This window comes from Hypanus sabinus, chromosome 1 (genome assembly GCF_030144855.1).
Source record: "Hypanus sabinus isolate sHypSab1 chromosome 1, sHypSab1.hap1, whole genome shotgun sequence".
Lineage (NCBI taxonomy): Eukaryota > Metazoa > Chordata > Chondrichthyes > Myliobatiformes > Dasyatidae > Hypanus > Hypanus sabinus.
In genome coordinates this window covers 106,957,147-106,975,853 of record NC_082706.1, presented here as the reverse complement: position 1 = coordinate 106,975,853, position 18,707 = coordinate 106,957,147, and the positions used below count along the sequence as shown (strand labels likewise).

At 41.2% G+C, this 18,707-nt stretch overlaps 1 protein-coding gene across 1 annotated transcript in view; it reads left to right on the top strand.

Moving 5' to 3' along the window:
- Positions 1-18,707, top strand: part of LOC132403705 (thioredoxin domain-containing protein 6-like) — an 87,705-nt gene that overhangs the window by 11,010 nt on the left and 57,988 nt on the right. The window contains exon 3 of the mRNA XM_059987338.1: positions 14,250-14,394. Within this exon, the coding sequence (XP_059843321.1) occupies positions 14,250-14,394 (145 nt within the window). The remainder of the gene's footprint in view (positions 1-14,249; positions 14,395-18,707) is intronic.

Genomic DNA, 18,707 nt, shown 5'->3' with positions numbered 1-18,707 from the left:
GTAATCGTGATTGTAAACTTCCCACAGTTCCAATACAAGTGTAGTCTTAAGAAGGATAACAAGACAGTGGTTGCTTATGTTTTCCTAGAAAGTACAGCAATGTTCTGCACAGGGAACAAGCTCAACCTCATAGGAAAAAGGACATGCTTTCTCTTACACTTCATGGGTCACGAGAGGATTATGAGTAGCTACATTGTTTCAGGATTGGAAGTGGCTGGCTTAGATGGTGAAATCTATTGTGAACTACCTCACATTTATATGCAGGGAAGTATACCTGTCAACAAAGGGAACATTGGATGACAGAGGGATCGCCAGAAATGGTCTCACTAGAAACATGTCCAACTGCCAGAGATTGATTCAGAAATTGACCTGCTATTATGGACAAATGTACCTAGAGCATTGCAGCCATTGCCAGTCATTCACAGTGTTAATAATGGACATTATGCAATTAGAACAATGTTGGGTTGGACTGTGAATGGACCACTGAAAGGAGACCATGGCGATGGAAGGGACTGCACAGCCAGAGCTGACAGCTAACAGGGTCTTAGTTTTGAACTTGGATGAGCTTTAGCAGTGGAAGTTCAAGGCAGACTTCCCTGAATGCACTCTGGATGAATAATAGCCTGGTTTGTCAAGAGAAGATCACAAGTTCATGGAGATGATTATGAATTCTGCAAAACAGGTTGATGGCCACTATAAAATTAGTTTACCTTTGAGAAAGAAAGAGGTTAACTTGCCAAATAATAGGAAGATTGCTGAACAGTATGCTCTAAATCTAAAAATGAGTTTTAAGAAGGATTTGCCATTTCACTGTGACTGCACAGCTTCCATGAAGAATGTCATTTCCAAAAGTTATTGTCACAACCACGGAATCGGCAACACAGTAGTTATGGCAATTGTGCTTGTGAATTTGCATGTCAGGTAATTATTATTTAATCAGGATAGTATTTAACTCCATTCTTATTGTCATAGTGGTTGTTGAGACTTGGATAGAGCATAGCAACGCTTCGCTGCTGTCTTGCATTCGGCCTTCCCTGAGCTATAGGACTTTCAAATCAACTGACTCTGAAGACTAGCAGCATTCGTTTAATGTTTAGATGTTCTTTTCAGCCGCAGTGTAGCCCTCATTTTCCTTTTGAGAGTTTTAGTTAATGGCCCTGTTTGGCCTAGTGTTTATTGTTTTATTTTCCCTTTAACACTGTTTGTATTGAAGTCTGTGAACTATCAACTGGCGTCAGTACCTGTCGCTCCATACTTGCGCCATATCTGAACACGGTAACAGCAAGTCTCGAACAACAAAGATGGACACAGCAGAGAGAGAGCAGCTGAACTTGTCTGTGAGATTCATTGGTCAGGTAGGAGACAAGCTACATGCAATGGAATCTGTTCTCAGTGAAGTTACGGAGAAAATGAGGCAGATAACCTCATGCTGATAAGCCCATCTCACTTGGAGGAACAGGTATCATCCCTAGCCGCAGCTGTTCAACAGCTCATCACAGACAGTCAGACTCAGGTGTCTGCGATTTTTGCACTCACGGCCGCTGTCCACGAACTTACTGTCAACAGCCAGCATCAGCTGACAGCCATTAACGTTCTTGCCAGCTCAATTCAGCAGCTTCAGGCCACCTCAGTCCCACTCCCAGCATCTCACAGGTCCTCCTTTTCTGTTGCCCCGACAATCTCTGCTACTAATTCTCCTGCTCCCGGACCAGATCCAACTCTCACAACTGTTCAGGAATTGAATATTCCACCACTAGACAGATATTCTGGTAATCCCGATGGTTGCAGGAATTTTATTAACCAACGCAAGCTGACATTCCAAGCCCAGCCTGGTCAATTTGGTGATGTGTGAAAATAGGCATACTTTGTCAATCATCTTGATGGACCTCCACTCAGCCTGTTCCGCAGTCCAGTTGTTCCGACATTTCGTGGTGGAGTTAAGGAGGATTTTTGATCTTCCAATACGGGGTCAGGAGGTTGCCCACTAACTCTTGGACCTGCGCCAAGGCAGAGGAATGGTGAAAGTTTATGCAGTCAAATTCCGTACCCTTGCAGTAGAGACAGTATGGAATGAAAGATCTCTCATCACTGCCTTCCAGTGTGGATTGAATGTAGGAATCTGGCATGAGATCACTGTCCAGGACAAGCAGGATAGTCTGGATGACGTGATTAATCTGGCTATTGGAATTGACGACCGGGTAACTGAGTGGCGCAGGGAAAGAATGTTTCAAACTTCCTACGCGCCACCAGATCACTGTCTTTCCTTGCCCTCTCCCCCTCCCTCACCACCCAGCACCCAGCCCACAGAGGAGCCCATGCAAGTGGGGCGCATGCACCTGTCTCAGGACAAACGAGAGCAGCGCTGGAGAACAGGTTCCTGCCTTTATTGTGCTGATCCAGGTCACTTCCAGGTGGCATGTTCCAAACGTCCAGAGAATACCCGTCAGCAGGGAGGGGAATCCTAACGTGTCGGTTCTCTCTTCAGTCAGCTTCCCCTAATTCTGTAATGCTTGCAGCTTCCTTGTTGTGGAGATCTTAGACCCATGAACTTAAGGCGTTTATTGACTCTGGTGCAGCCAGGAATCTTATGGACATCTCTCTCACTCAAAGTTGGGGAGTTCCAACTCAGGGATTAAGAGGAAAGATCAACGTCAAGGTGCTGGACGGTCGATCTCTGGGAACCTACCAGATCCACCTTTCCACCTAACCCCTCCAACTGGTGCTCAAAGGCAATCATCATGAAGAAATATCTTTTTATCTAGTTAATTCACATGAACTGCCACTGGTACTTGGTCTCCCTTGGTTATCCCAACATAACTTTCAGATTGATTAGTCTCTGAAGGTCCTCCAGGTGTGGGGACTGGCATGCCTGTCGACCTGTCTGAGTCCAATTCAAGCTCCTTTCCAAGAATCCACTCCTGTGTCAGCTAAAGATGTGGACCTGTCTGTGATTTTGGCTGAATATGCTTTCAGTAAAAGAAAGGCCACCACCCTGCTGCCACATCAGCCATACGACTGTGCCATAGACCTCCTACTTGGCACTAGTACTCCCTGGGGCCAGCTTTTTTCCCTCTCTCATCCTGAAATGGTGGCCGTGGAGGAATACATTAAGGAGGCATTGAGCATGGAGTTTATCTGTCCGTCAACCTTGCTGGCAGGATGGGCTTCTTTTTTGTGAGCAAGAAAGATGGCAAGTTCCATCCCTGCATCTATTATCGGCCCCTGAACAACATATAACCATATAACAATTACAGCATGGAAACAGGCCATCTTGACCTTTCTAGTCCGTGCTGAACGCTTACTCTCACCTAGTCCCATCGACCTGCACTCAGCCCATAACCTTCCATTCCTTTCCTATCCATATACCTATCCAATTTTACTTTAAATGACTATACCGAACCTGCCTCTACCACTTCTACTGAAAGCTCATTCCACTCTCTGAGAAAAGAAATTCCCCCTCATGTCACCCCTAAACTTTTGCCCCTAACTGTCAACTCATGTCCTCTTGTTTGAATCTCTCCTACTCTCAGTGGAAAAAGCCTAACCAAGTCAACTCTATCTATCCCCCTCATAATTTTAAATACCTCTATCAAGTCCCCCCTCAACCTTCTATGCTTCAAAGAATAAAGACCTAACTTGTTCAACCTTTCTCTAACTTAGGTGCTGAAACTCAGATAACATTCTAGTAAATCTTCTTTGTACTCTCTCTATTTTGTTGACATCTTCCCTGTAATTCAGTGACCAGAACTGTACACAATACTCCAAATTCAGCCTTACCAATGCCTTGTACAATTTTAACATTACATCCCAACTCCTATACTCAATGCTCTGATTTATAAAGGCCAGCATACCAAAAGCTTTCTTCACCACCCTATCCACATGAGATTCCACCTTCAGGGAACTATGCACCATTATTCCAAGATCACTCTGTTCTACTGAATTCTTCAATGCCCTACCATTTATCATGTATGTCTTATTTTGATTATTCTTACCAAAGTGTAGCACCTCACAGTTATCAGCATTAAACTCCACCTGCCATCTTTCAGCCCACTCTTCTAACTGGCCTAAATCTCTCTGCAAACTTTGAAAACCTACTTCATTATCCACAATGCCACCTATCTTAGTATTATCTGCATACTTACTAATCCAATTTATCACCCCATCATCCAGATCATTAATGTATATGACAAACAACATTGGACCCAGTACAGATCCCTGAGGCACACCACTACTCACTGGCCTCCAACCTGACAAACAGTTATCTGCCACTACTCTCTGGCATCTCCCATCTAGCCACTGTTGAATCCTTTTTACTACTTCAATATTAATACCTAATAATTGAACCTTCCTAACTAACCTTCCATGCAGAACATTGTCAAAGGCCTTACTGAAGTCCATATAGACAACATCCACTGCTTTACCCTCATCAACTTTCCTCGTAACCTCTTCAAAAAATTCAATAAGATTTATCAAACATGACCTTCCACACACAAATCCATGTTGACTGTTCCAAATCAGACCTTGTCTATCCAGATAATTATATATACCATCTCTAAGAATACTTTCCATTAATTTACCCACCACTGACGTCAAACTTGCAGGCCTATAATTGCTAGGTTTACTCTTAGAACCCTTTTTAAACAATGGGACCACATGAGCAATACGCCAATCCTCCGGCACTATCCCCATTTCTAATGACATTTGAAATATTTCTGTCAGAGCCCCTGCTATTTCTACACTAACTTCCCTCAAGGTCCTGGGGAAATCCTGTCAGAACCTGGAGATTTATTCACTTTTATATTCCTTAAAAGCGCCAGTACTTCCTCCTCTTCAATCGTTGTAGTTTCCATAACTTCCCTACTTGTTTCCCTTACCATACACAATTCAATATCCTTCTCCTTAGTGAATACCGAAGAAAAGAAATTGTCCAAAACTTCCCCCATCTCTTTCGGCTCCACACATAGTTGTCCACTCTGATTTGCTAAGGGACCAATTTTATCCCTCACTATCCTTTTGCTATTAATATAACTGTAGAAATCCTTTGGATTTATTTTCACCTTACTTGCCAAAGCAACCTCGTATCCTCTGTGAAGTGAACATCACTGTGAAGAACCGCTAACCCTCTTCCCTTGCTGGCATCTGCATTTGAACATCTGCAGAGAGCAACAATATTTACTAAAATTGATCTGCGCAATGCTTACAATCTGATTTGCATAAGAGAAGGGGATGAGTGCAAAATGGCTTTCAACACCTCTAATAGCCACTATGAATACCTGGTGATGCCTTTTGGTTTGGCCAAAGCCCCTGCTGTACTCCAGGCCTTGGTTAACGATGTACTCAGGGACATGTTGAATCAGTTTGTGTTTGTGTATTTAGATGACATCCCTAATCTATTCCCACTCTCATCAGGAGCATGTCCAGAGTGTACTCAGATGCCTTCTTGAACCTGTATGCCGAGCCTGAAAAATGTGAATTCCATAAAGACCAGGTGTCATTTTTGGGTTATATACTTACCCCATCTTACCCCATACTTACTTCAAATGGACCCTACTAAAGTTCAGGCAGTTGCAGAGTAGCCCCAAACCATCTACAGTCAAACAGGTACTGCCCTTAATGGGGTTTGCGAACTTTTATCGCCGCTTCATCCAGAATTTTGGCTTTATCATGGCTCCAATTAATGCACTCACCAAGAAGACCTTGGCAGGATTCCACTGGATGGACGAAGCCGACCAAGCATTTTCCGAACTAAAGCAATGTTTCACCACTGCCCCGCTGCTGCAATGCTCAGACCCGTCTCGCCATTCATTGTCAAGGTGCATGTATCCGATGCAGGCATTGGAGCTGTCATCTCTCAGCGCTTGACTGCAGATAGCCGGCTGCACCCTTGTGCCTTTCTTTCTCATTGCTTGACTCAGGCCGAGAGGAATTATGACGTTGGGAACTGGGAGCTTCTGGCTTTCAAGGAGGCCCTGGAAGAATAGTGATACTGGCTGGAGGGAGAAGAGCATCGATTCTTGGTCTGGACAGATCACAAGAACCTCTCTTATAGTCAGGATGCCAAGAGACTCAACTCTCGTCAAGCCCAGTGGGCTCTCTTCTTCACACAGTTCAATTTTGTCCTCACTTATCATCCCGGCAGCAAGAATACAAAGGCCGATGCTCTCTCCCAGCAGCTGGACGGATCTGAGGACAATACTGACCCAGAGCCCATTCTTCCTCGCTCATGTATCGCTGCTCGGGTGATCTGGGGAATAGAGGCAGAGGTGAGGGCTGACCAACAATCAGATCCAGGCCCGGATGGGGTTCCTCCCAACTAGCTGTTTGCCCCTGCTGCAGTGTGTTCCGAAGTGTTGGAATAGGGTCATTCCTCCTGTCTGTCTGGGCATCGAGGAATTCAACGGACTCAGGAGTTTATAAAGAGATAATTTTGGTGGCAGTCTATGTCCCAGGATGTCCACGACTTTGTATCTGCCTGTCCCACCTGCACTCAGAACAAGACATCACGCCAGCATCCTGCAGGACTGTTATGTCCACTGCCTGTGCCTCACCGCCCCTGGTCCCACCTCTCAGTAAATTTCATCACTGGCCTGCCCCTTTCTAATGGAAACACCACCATTTTGGTTGTTGCGGATCGATTTTCCAAGGCTGCCCACTTCATTGCCCTCCCCCAGCTCCCATCGGTTCATGAGACTGCCGCACTCATGGTTCAACATGTGTTCAGGCTCCATGGCTTTCCTCAAGACATAGTGTCTGATTGTGGACCACAGTTCACTTCCCACTTTTGGAAGGCTCTCTGCTGTCTCATAGGAGCCATGGCCAGCCTCTCGTCAGGCTTCCACCCCCAATCTAATGGCCAGACTGAGAGAGCGAACCAGGAGTTGGAGACAACCCTGCGCTGTCTTGCCTCTTCCTAGAGTTCCCAATTGGTTTGGGCAGAGATGGCCCACTATAACCTCCAGTCGTCCTCCACCGATACATTTCCCTTTGAATGCCAGAAGGGATTCCAGCCCCCACTCTTCCCTGATCAGGAGATTGACATAGGAATTCCTGCTGCAGGAGAGCTGATCCAGCGCTACAAATGAGAGGTTTTTGATTGGACATGGCATCAAAGGTTATGGGAAGAAGGTTGGGAACTGGGGTTGAGGAGGAGCAAAAAAAAAGGATCGGTTATGACTGATTGGTGGAGCAGACTCGATGAGCCAAATGGCCTACTTCTGCTCTTGTGTCTTATGGTCTTCCAATTCACAAAATGGATAAGCAACAGACAGAGTGTGCTAGCTGTGATACCAGAAGAGCAAAGAACAAAAGACATAAAGGATTTGGATTTGGATCAAGATATAGTTTTAGTGAAGAGAGTACTGGGTGTGCATTCAGTCTGATACTTACAAGTTTAAGATTATGATCCAAGATAGACCGCTCATCAGAAGGGGGTCCTCTCCATAGTTAGTTTTATCTATGATCCTTTAGGAATCTTGAGTCCAGCGGTGCTATCTGCTTTCCGAGATCTGTGTAAGAATGGGCTTGCTGGGATGACACTGTACCAACATCAGTTGCTCATGAGTGAACCAGCTAGCTGGAAGAACTCTGCCAGTAGTAAGAGTTGCTTGAAACCTTTGGATTTTGGAGAAGTTACTGGTGCACAATTTCAACAATACAGATGCAAGCAAAGATGACTGTGGACCTATTGTTGCACAACATGTGCCCTCAGGGTCACAGTGCTTTTATCATGGAAGAATCTAGGTTAGCTCCGTTGAAGTTAGTTTTCATTCCCCATATGGAGCTCACTGCTGCTACGATGGCAAGCCGTTACAGAATCCTTGTGGAGGATGGAGTTGCACACTCAGCTTCAGAAGTCAGTGTTTTGGATTGATAGTATTTCTGTGCTGAAGTACAGTATATCAAGAATGAAACTTTAAGGTTTCAAACCGTAGTTGCAAACAGAGTTTCAGAATTTTTTAAGGTCGCACAAGCTTCTCAATGGAGGTACATAAACACTTCAAGCAAGCCAGGAGATGTGGCATCTAGAGGGTGGAAGATGAAAGCATTCTTGAAGAATGAGACATGGGTGTCAAGGCCTCAGTATTTTCTTCAGCCTCAAACAAATGACCAGTGAATCGCAGTTGTTCTGGAGAACTCCTGCTAGATGATCTGGAAGTCAAGAGGTGTGTTGCAATGAATGCCAAGTAGATTGAAGAGCAGGTGAACACAGTGACATGTATAATCCATCACCTCTCATCTGGAACCCATTTGAGGAAGATAGTGGCCTGGATTCTTAGATTTATGAACCTGCTCTTGTTTATTAGTTGGAAGAGGAAGCATTTGCTTGGTCTGACTTGGATAAAGAACAAGAATGGTGTACTTTGGAGAGAGAGATTGAGAAGAGCATATGTCAGATTAGCCAAGATTGTCTCACGGTGGAGGAGCTCAGAAAGGCAGAAATGGATATCATTGGGTTTTGTCAAAGAAAGTGATTTCCAGATGAATTCTTGTTTGCAAAGGTGAGAAAGTATAAAAAGGAACAGCCATATTTTCAAGCTCAATCCAGTACTTGAAGATGGTGTCCTGAGGGTTGGTGGATTCCTTAGTAGGGCAGCCATGCCTGAAGAGTCTAAACATCCTGCTATACTGGCAAAAGATCTTCATATCTCAGACCTCATTCTGAAGCATGTACAAACCCCATTTCCAGAAAAGTTGGGATATTTTCCAAAATGCAATAAAAACAAAAATCTGTGATATGTTAATTCACGTGAACCTTTATTTAACTGACAAAAGTACAAAGAAAAGATTTTCAATAGTTTTACTGACCAACTTAATTGTATTTTGTAAATATACACAAATTTAGAATTTGATGGCTGCAACACACTCAATAAAAGTTGGGACAGAGTTAAAATAAGATTGAAAAGTGCACAGAATATTCAAGTAACACCGGTTTGGAAGACTCCACATTAAGCAGGCTAATTGGTAGCAGGTGAGGTATCATGACTGGGTATAAAAGTAGCGTCCATCAGAGGCTCAGTCTTTGCAAGCAAGGATGGGTCGTGGCTCATCCTTGACTCTGAGGCATATATTAGGATTTTAGAGAGACATATGTTGCCATCAAGGTGACGTCTCTTCCTGGGACGTCCATGCTTATTTCAGCAGGACAATGCCAGACCACATTCTGCACGGGCTACAACAGCGTGGCTTTGTAGACACAGAGTGCGTGTGCTTGACTGGCCTGCTGCCAGTCCAGATCTATCTCCTATTGAAAATGGAGATCATGAAGAGGAGAATCAGACAACGGAGACCATGGACTGTTGAGCAGCTGAAGTCTTATATCAAGCAAGAATGGACAAAATTTCCAATTGCAAATCTGCTACAATTAGTATCCTCAGTTCCAAAATGATTAAAAAGTGCTATTAAAAGGAAAGGTGATGCAACACAATGGTAAACATGCCTCTGTCCCAATTGCAGCCATCAAATTCTAAATTTGTGTATATTTACAAAATACAATTAAGTTGGTCAGTAAAACTATTGAAAATCTTTTCTTTGTACTTTTGTCAGTTAAATAAAGGTTCAAATGAATTAACATATCACAGATTTTTTTATATTGCATTTTGGAAAATATCCCAACTTTTCTGGAAATGGAATTTGTAGATGAAGAGATGGGACATGGCGGCCATAACCACGTCATCCAGATTGCACCAGAAATACTAGATTCCTGGTGCTAGTATATCTATAAGAAGAATTATGTCTAAATGTATTGTTTGTCAATGGTTGTATGCAGCTCCAGGGTGCCAGCACATTGCAGATCTACCTTTGGGTAGGATATCTCCAGATGAACTTCTGTTTACGTGTGTAAGAGTGGACTACCTTAGACTTTCGGAGGTGAAGAACAGAAGGAGTACAGTGAAGAGGCTATCTAAGCTGTTCACATTGAAGTGGCATCTTCTTTGTTAATGCACTTTAAGCTTTATAGCAAGACAATGACAGGTTTGTGAACTGTACTCTGATAATGCGACCAACTTTGTTGGAACTGAATGTGAGTTGTGAGAAGCCTTTTAGAAATGGAATCATTCACGGATCAGTCATGTCCTTCTTCAAAAAGGAAACAAGTGAATTTTTAGCCCCCCTCCCCCGCTAGTTGACATCATGGAAGAACATGGTCTGTACAAAAAGTTCTCAGTTGCACCATGAATATACAGAATCTTGATGAAGAGGGATTCTACACTCTTCTTTGTGAAGTAGAAGCTAATATCAATGGTCACCCCATTACTGTAGCATCGTCTGATCACAATGATTTGGAAGCACTAATACCCAACCATCTGTTGCTTCTGAAGACCTTACCATCTTTACCATGAGGAGAGTTCCAAAATGAAGACATTTATGCTCATCATAGATGGAAACAGGTCCAATACATGTCAAACTTATATTGGAAACAGTAAGTCAAGGAGTATTACCACTGTTACCAGAACGTTAGATTTGGTCAGGTATAAAGTGCAATCCCAGGAGACATTGTGCTTGTAATTGACAGCACAGCACCTCAAAACTCATAGATCATGGGAACTCATAGATCATTCAAGTCTTTCGAGGCGGAAGAAGATTTGTGCAGCAAGTGCGCAACAAGACCAAGAACAGCTGTTTGGAGAGGCCTATAACCAAGATCTGTCTTCTGCAGGAGGCGGAGGTTCAAGGAGCTACAGCTCCAAAAGCTTCATGACTTTAACTTGACTTACTGACTTGACAGACAGTGGTGGTAAAGATCACTCTGTATAGGGCTAAGTGCTGGTAACCTTTGGCCTAGATAACTTATATGGCTTGGTTGGAAGAAGTAAGAAGAAGGGGGACATTTGTATAAATATTAAGATATATTAAGATGTTTGTCGTTGCAGATTTCATGTCTCCTATTTTAGCAGTTTAGTTGTAATTATTGCTGTGTAATACAAATGTGTAATTAAGGGGCTGGGATGAAGGAGCCGTGTATCTATTTTCTGTCTGTATTGTATTTTGTGGCGCATTTATTAGGGTAATCTGTCAGATGGTTTGGGGTGTGATAGATGCAAGTGAGTATAGTTACGTATTCTCGCTTTGTTTTAGTTGTTTAGTTTAGTGAGGAGGGATTGAGCCAAGGAGAATGATTTTGTTTTGTTGACCATTAATTGGGATGTTATTCGAATGCTAACTAGATCACTACCTTCACTTAAATATGTATAGAATGCTAATTCTGATGACTAATTAGAATGCTTGGTTATGCTGATTTGAATGCTAAGATCACTATATCACTAATTTAGTTTTATAAATGATCAAAAGTACCTTTTTTGATTTTGGAACTTCGTTGTTTGGAAGCATGTAATACAGTGTCGAATTCCTGAATACCTGTCTATCAGCAGTTTTGGTTTGTTATAAAATCACCACTACAGGCAGGATTCTTAACAGTGTGGAGGAACAGAAGGATTTTGGGGTCCACAAAAATAGATCTCTCAAAGTTGCCGCACAAATTGATAGGATAGTTAAGAAGGTCTGCTGTATGCTGTATTGTCTCTCATTAGTTGGGATTTGAATTCAAGGCACATAAAATACTAGAGGAACTCAGCAGGTCAGGTAGATCTTTGGAGAGGAATAAACAATCAAGATTTTGGGCTGAGACTCTTCATCCAGAATTAATGATGATATCTATATCAATTACAGATAGAGTGGACAGCCAGAGAATATACCAAATTTGCTGCCCTTCAGATATCTAGCAAGCATGGAGGAGTAGCCAGATATCTGAAGGACAGTAATTGTGGTACCATTAACAAGGAAGGGCAATAGCAATAAGCAGCATAATTATAGTCTCGTGAGTCTAATATCAGTAGTTGGAAGCTGGAGGTCTATGAGCAAGTCCTCATCAGGGGCTCCAGAAGACAGTAGGGTCAACAACTTTAAATGTTATCATTTTGGAGGATCTGTCCTGGTCCTACATGTAAGTGTCATTAAAAGTAGGCACATTAGTGCCTCTACTTGCATTGAAGTTTGCAAAGTTTCAGCATGTCATCTAAAACTTTGACAAACTTCCATAGATGTGTCGTGGAGAGTGTATTGACTGGTTGCATCATGGCCTGTTATGGAAACACCAATGCCCTTGAATGGAAAAGCAGTGGATGCAGCCCAGACTATCATGCTTAAAGCCTTCCCCATCACTGAGTACATTTACATGGAGTGCTGTTGCAAGACAGCAACATCCATCTTCAAGGAACCCCCCCACCATCCAGGCTATGCTTTCTTCTCACTGCTGAGATCAGGAAGAAAGTACAGGAGCCTTAGGACCCAAAATACCAGGTTCAGGAATAGTTATTACCCCTCAACCATCAGGCTATTGAACCACAGGGGATAACTTCACTCAATTTCACTCACCCCAACACTAAACTGTTCCCATAACTAATGGACTTACTTTTAAGGACTCTTCATCTCATGTTTCAAAATTTATTGATTATTTATTATTAATATTATTATTATTTGTTTCTTTGTATTTACTGTGAACGCTCATAAGAAAATGAATTTCTGGGTTGTATATGGTGACATATACAGTGTGTACTTTGATAATAAATTTACTGTGAACTTTGAACCCTAGTTGGGCAACACTTGGAATATTGTATTCCATTCTGCTCACATCATTATAGGAAGGATGTGGAAGCTTTTGAGAGGGTGCAAAAGAGATTTATCAAGGATCCTACTTGAATTAGCATGTTTTATGAAGACAGGTTGAGCAAGCTATGTCAAGGCATGAAGGGATATGGGGAAAAAGCAGGAGATTGGGGCTGAGAAGAAAAATGGATCAGCCATGATGAAATGGATGAGCAGACTCAATGGGCCAAATGACCTAATTCTGCTCCTATACCCTATGGTCTGATGGTCTTCTCTTTCTGTAGTATGAGAGGTGACTTGATAGAGGTGTACAAGATGATAAAAGGTATAGATTAGGTGGATAGCCAGAGGCTGTTTCCCAGGCAAAAATGGCTAGTACAAAGGGCATAATTTTAAGGTGATTGCAGGAACATATAGGGGGATATCAAATGTAAGGGGTTTTTTTGCAGAGTGGTGGATGCGTGGAAATTCCTGCCAGGAGTGGTAGTAGAGGCAGATACATTAGGGGCATTTAAAAAGTTCTTAGATAGGCACATGGATGATAGAAAAATATGGGCAGAAAGAATTAGATTGATCTCAGAGTTCTTTATAAGGCTGGCACAACATTGTGGTCTGAAGAGATGGTATTGTGCTGTTGTGTTCAATATTCTATATTAATTAGTAAAATCTTGGAACACTTAACCTTATACAGGAGAATAGTATTTTTCACTTTTAAATTTGGTACCTACATGTTGTTGATAACAAAATGACAATGCTTAAGAAATCCAAAACTTTGGGACCCTGACATCATCATAACATAGATTATCTTGATGTATTAAATTGTACAATTGAGTGGTCCTAGTTTGAGCATGTTTAATGTGGCATTATGATTGGCACAGACATTGTGGGTCAAAATGCCTCTTCCTGCCCTCTAGTGTTCTATGTTCTATGTTCTGGAAAACCTTCAGAGGGAAGCCTAGGTTATACAGTACATGGAAACCCAGCTATCACTTGTGTTAATAAATATAGTTAATAAACAAATTCAAAGTAGATCATGTAATAATATCCCTGAAACCACCATTAAATCATAGAGAGATATAGTATGGAAACAGACTCTTTGGCCTGCCAAGTCTGCACCAATGATCAAGTATCCATTTACACTAAATCCAGTTAATCCCATTTTTTATACGGCCCATCAATGCCCCCAGATTCTACCTCCCACCTACTAACCAGAGGAAATTTGCACTGATCAATTGATCTACCAACTACACATCTTTTGAATGTGAATGGAAACTGGAACACATGAGGAAACCCATATTGTCACAAGGAGAACATACAAACCCCACTCAAGCAGCACCTGAGATCAGGATTAAACCTGAGTCTTTGGCCCTGAGCCAGTGGCTCTACAAATGTAACAATATGTCACCCAGATTATCTTAAAAATCCAATCCAGTTTACCAATTAACTAGACTATGTTAAAATCTGACTGTTTCACTAATTTGAAATTATTTCTGAACAGAAAATAATGGAAATACTCAGCAGGTCAGGCAGCATGTATTCATTTTCTGACATGGACAAAAAAGATTCATGGACATTTGTAAAAATGCAACCCTTTTTGTTATCTGAGGACATCCTGTATTTAATGATTTATGCAATATTTCCTTTAGTTGAGATTTTGGAGGAGATCGCAAATGCTAGATTTACTGTTGGACGGCAAAAAGAAATTACTCTCAATGAGCGGCAAGTGACAGCATTTTACAGCTTGAGTGAGAAAAATGACTTGCCTCCTGAATTTGTTGAATATATGATAAGGTAATTTCTTGTCATAAAATACAGGGGATGAAATTAGACATCAAAGATATTCAAAACATGGTCGGGAAACCTGTAACATGCCTGGCTGAGTCGGAATGTAAGAGCCTACCGACACTCGGTCATCCAAGAATTGATCCGTATGCCTATGATCCAACATTGATTCAGTACAAATGAATGAGTTAACCTATAACCTATAAAAAATGTGAAGAAAAATGTTACATGTTGTGAGAGTATCTGCCTTCACCTCAGGTAGTATAAACATAAGACCATAAGATATAGGAGCAGAATTAGGCATTTAGCCCACCAAGTCTGCTCCACCATTTCATCATGACTGATTCAACTTTCCTCAGCCCCAAATCTCCTGCCACGTCCCCTTATCCTTACATGGCCTGACCAATCAAGGATCTATCAATCTCTGCCTTAAATATACATGAAGACTTGGTCTCCACAGTTGCCTGTGGCAAAGAAGATCACAGATTCACCACTCTCTTGCTAAAGAAATTCCTCGTCATCTCCATTCTAAAAGGAACTCTATCAAGGCCTTTCACCGTTCTATTAGGTTTCAATTGGGTCGCCCCGCTTCTAAATTCTAGTGAATACAGGACTGTGAAATGTTCTTCATGTGACAAGCCATTTAACCCTGGAATCATTTTCGTGAACCTCCTTTGACCCCTCTCCTGTTTCAGCACATCTTTTCAAAGATGTCCGGTCTGTTCTAGATTTCAGTCACCCTCTGGGTGATCCCTTTAATTCCTCTCTAAAACTTTAACCCCTCTAATTTTTGACATCTCTGCTATAAGGAGTACTTTCCTTCTAGCTATCCCATCTCTGCTCCTCATAATTTTGTACACAAGACAAGAAAGTACTGCAGGTGTAGGAATAGGACAGCTGGCTCCTTAAGACTGTTCCCCTATTTAAAATGGCCATGGCTGATCTAAGTTAGATCTCAATTCCTCTTTTGTGGCAGTTCTCCATAGCCCTAATTTCCCATTGTCTAAAAAATTAATCTAGACCCACTTTAAGCACTTCTAATGATCTAATCACAATTCCCTGGGGTGAAGATTTTCAGAGAATCAAGTTCAAGTCCAAGTTTATTGTTTAACTGCCTCAAAAATGAATGTTTTTTTGTAGCAGCATCACAGTACATTACAAGACAAGAGTAAATAAGTTAAAATAAACTTATGTTAATATTGATCGTACGTAACTTAAAGATTTGTCTATTCTGTCATACTGCTTGAGGTTCACTTATCCCAGCAATTTGGTTGGCAAATCTTCTTTAAATTACCCCCATTACTGCTATTTCCTTTGTTTAGTAAGAGCACCATATTTTGAACAGTATTTCTTATATGGAGACTTTGTATCTCATCTATTTATAATCTGCCTAGTCCCATTGAGCTGTATCTGGACTATTTCCCTCCATGCCCCTCCCATTCATGTTCTTATCCAATTTTCTCATAAATGTTTGAATTGGATCCACATCCACCACTTCCACTGGCAGCTTCTCCACACTCCTAACATCCTCTGAGTGAAGTTCCCCCTCATGTTCCCATTAAACACTTCACCTTTCATCTTTCACCCTTAACCCATAACCTCTAGATCTCATCTCACCCAACCTCAGAGAAAAACGATTGTTTGCATTTTCCTTATCTATGCTCCTTATAATTTTATATATCTCTGTCAAATATTCCATCATTCTCCTATGCTCTAGGGAATAAAGTCCTAACCTCTCAACCTTTCCCTTCAACTCAGGTCCTGCCAATGTTCTTGTAGATTTTCTCTGCACTCTTTCAGTCTTATTGATATCTTTTGGGCAGGGAGGTAACTAGAACTGCACACAGTACTCCAAATTAGGCCTCACTAATGTCATACAACTTCAACATAATATCCACCTCCTATACTAAATGCTTTGATTTGTGAAGGCCAATGTGCCAAGAGCTCTCTTTATGACCCTAACTACCTGTGGCACCACTTTCAAGGAATTGGAGATCTGTATGCCCAGGTCCCTCTGTTCTACCACACTCCACGATGCCCTACTATTTGTCCACCAAAAGTGCAAAACCTCAAATTTTTATGCAGTTATTTCCATTTGGCATTTTTCAGCTCATTTTTCAGCTGGTCCAGATCCGTTATAAGCCCTGAAATCCTTCCATGCTCTCCACAACTCCCTTAATCTTGGCACCATCCCAAAATTTGCTGATCCAGTTAACCACATTAATATCCAGATCATAGATATAAATGACAAACAAAAATGGACCCATCACCAATCCCTGCTGCACACCACAGGCCTACAGTGAGAGAGGCAACCATCTACTACTGCTCTTGGGCTTCCCCCATGAAGCCAATGTCTAATCCAATTTACTGACCCATCCTGAGTGCCAAGTGACTGAACCTTTTTAACCAACCTCCCATGCGGGATCTTGTCAGAGGCCTTCCTAAAGTTCATATAGGCCACATCCACTGCCTTGCCTTCATCAACTTTCCTGGTAACTTCCTTGAAAAATTCTGTGAGATTGGTTATACACAGCCTACCATGCACAAAACCACATTGACTTATCCTTAATCAGTCTCTGTTTATCAAGATACTTATATATCTGGTACCTTAGAATACCTTACACTAACTTATACACTACTAATGTCAGGCTCACTGGCCTATACTCCCCCAGCTTATTTTTAGAGCCTTTCTTAAACAAAGGGCCAACATCAGCTATCTTCCAATCATCTGGCACCTCACCCATTACTAAGGACATTTTAACAATCTTCACAAGGGCTCTTTCAATTTTTGCACTAGCCTTCCACAAGGACCGAAGGATCACTTGGTCAGGCCATGGGGATTTATCCACCTGAATTTGCCTCAAGACAGCAAACACTTACTCTGTTATCTGGATATGATCCATGCCATCAATATCTCCTGAAAACCGAGGTTCTATAAACCTGCTAATCTTGCTTTTCTTTCTGACAAGAACATATAAAGTCTGTGCTCTCAAATTTTCACTTTTGAAGGCCTCCCACTTACCAAGCACAGCTTTGCAAGAAAGCAACATGTCCCAATCAAAGAGAAGGAAAGGAATTGTTGTAAGAGCCTTTGCCCTTTTCTTCTTTCACATCAGGCATATTTTTCATTTCGGACTGTCATTTCATCTTTAATACTTTTAATACTTCTTTTTGATATGTTTATCCCTACATTTATTTCACACTCACTTATCTTAATTAGAACTTATGTAATTACACTTAAGGGCAGTTAGAAATGCACAATAAATGTTAGGTCTGCAAATATCCTTAAAAATAATTTTTAAAAAATCAGTACTTTACCTGTCTTCTGAAGATTGTCACAAAATATTAATTTAGAACTTTACACAAATTCATCTTACTCAGTACATTTTGCTCTTTGTGTATTTTTACAACTGTTCTGGAGTATAATTGGTCTTACTTACCAATATGTCCACTCTTATATCTACTCTTTGCTTTCCTGCCTCCCTTTTATTTTCATTTTTATACTTTTGATTCACTCATCAGATAAAACTGAAAATGCAGGCTAAGAAATATTTTTAGTAGACGGTATGTAATTTAATTCGGAATCAATACATGGCACAGATAAAAAGAACTTTTCCTACCAAATAAAGAAGCCATGGGAAACGAGGGTTGAGATCTAATGCATGAATTGTAAAACATCAAGGCTGAAATGGATTTAAAGAACAAAAGCTGCATTGCAGATACATCAAGTGAATATAAAGTGAATATAAAAATAAACATATGAGAAATATCAGGATTAACATCAAACATTTTTACAATTGTAGTATTACTACACTACAGGCAATTAAAACAAAAATAGAAAATGCTGGAAGCCCTATGTGTGTCAGGAAGAAAGCAAGTACAACCCACCTCCTTGTCAATTAAGTGCTCATTTAGTATCTCATAGCAACTGCAGCAAAATTGAATTTCTTGACTCATATATTTCAGAAAACTGGGCAAAAATTAGCTGTGACGATTTCATAAAGGGGAAAAAGACCTAAATTAAACACTTATATTCACCCAGCTACATATAAATTGAATATGTGTTGTTTGCCTCCTCGCTGAGCTCTCATTTTTCTGTGCGTTACACTGATGTCACAATCTGCCTATTCTATAGATGTCCAATGTGCAAAAGCATCACATCACTAACTTTTTTCAGCCCCTCTTTCCATATGACTTTCACTATTCCTACTGCAAATATGCATGCACTAAATAATACAGCCATATTTTGCGTCAATTATTTAGTTATTATTACATTGTTTTCTTTACATACATGAGCTAATTGCACTTTAACAGCTGCATTC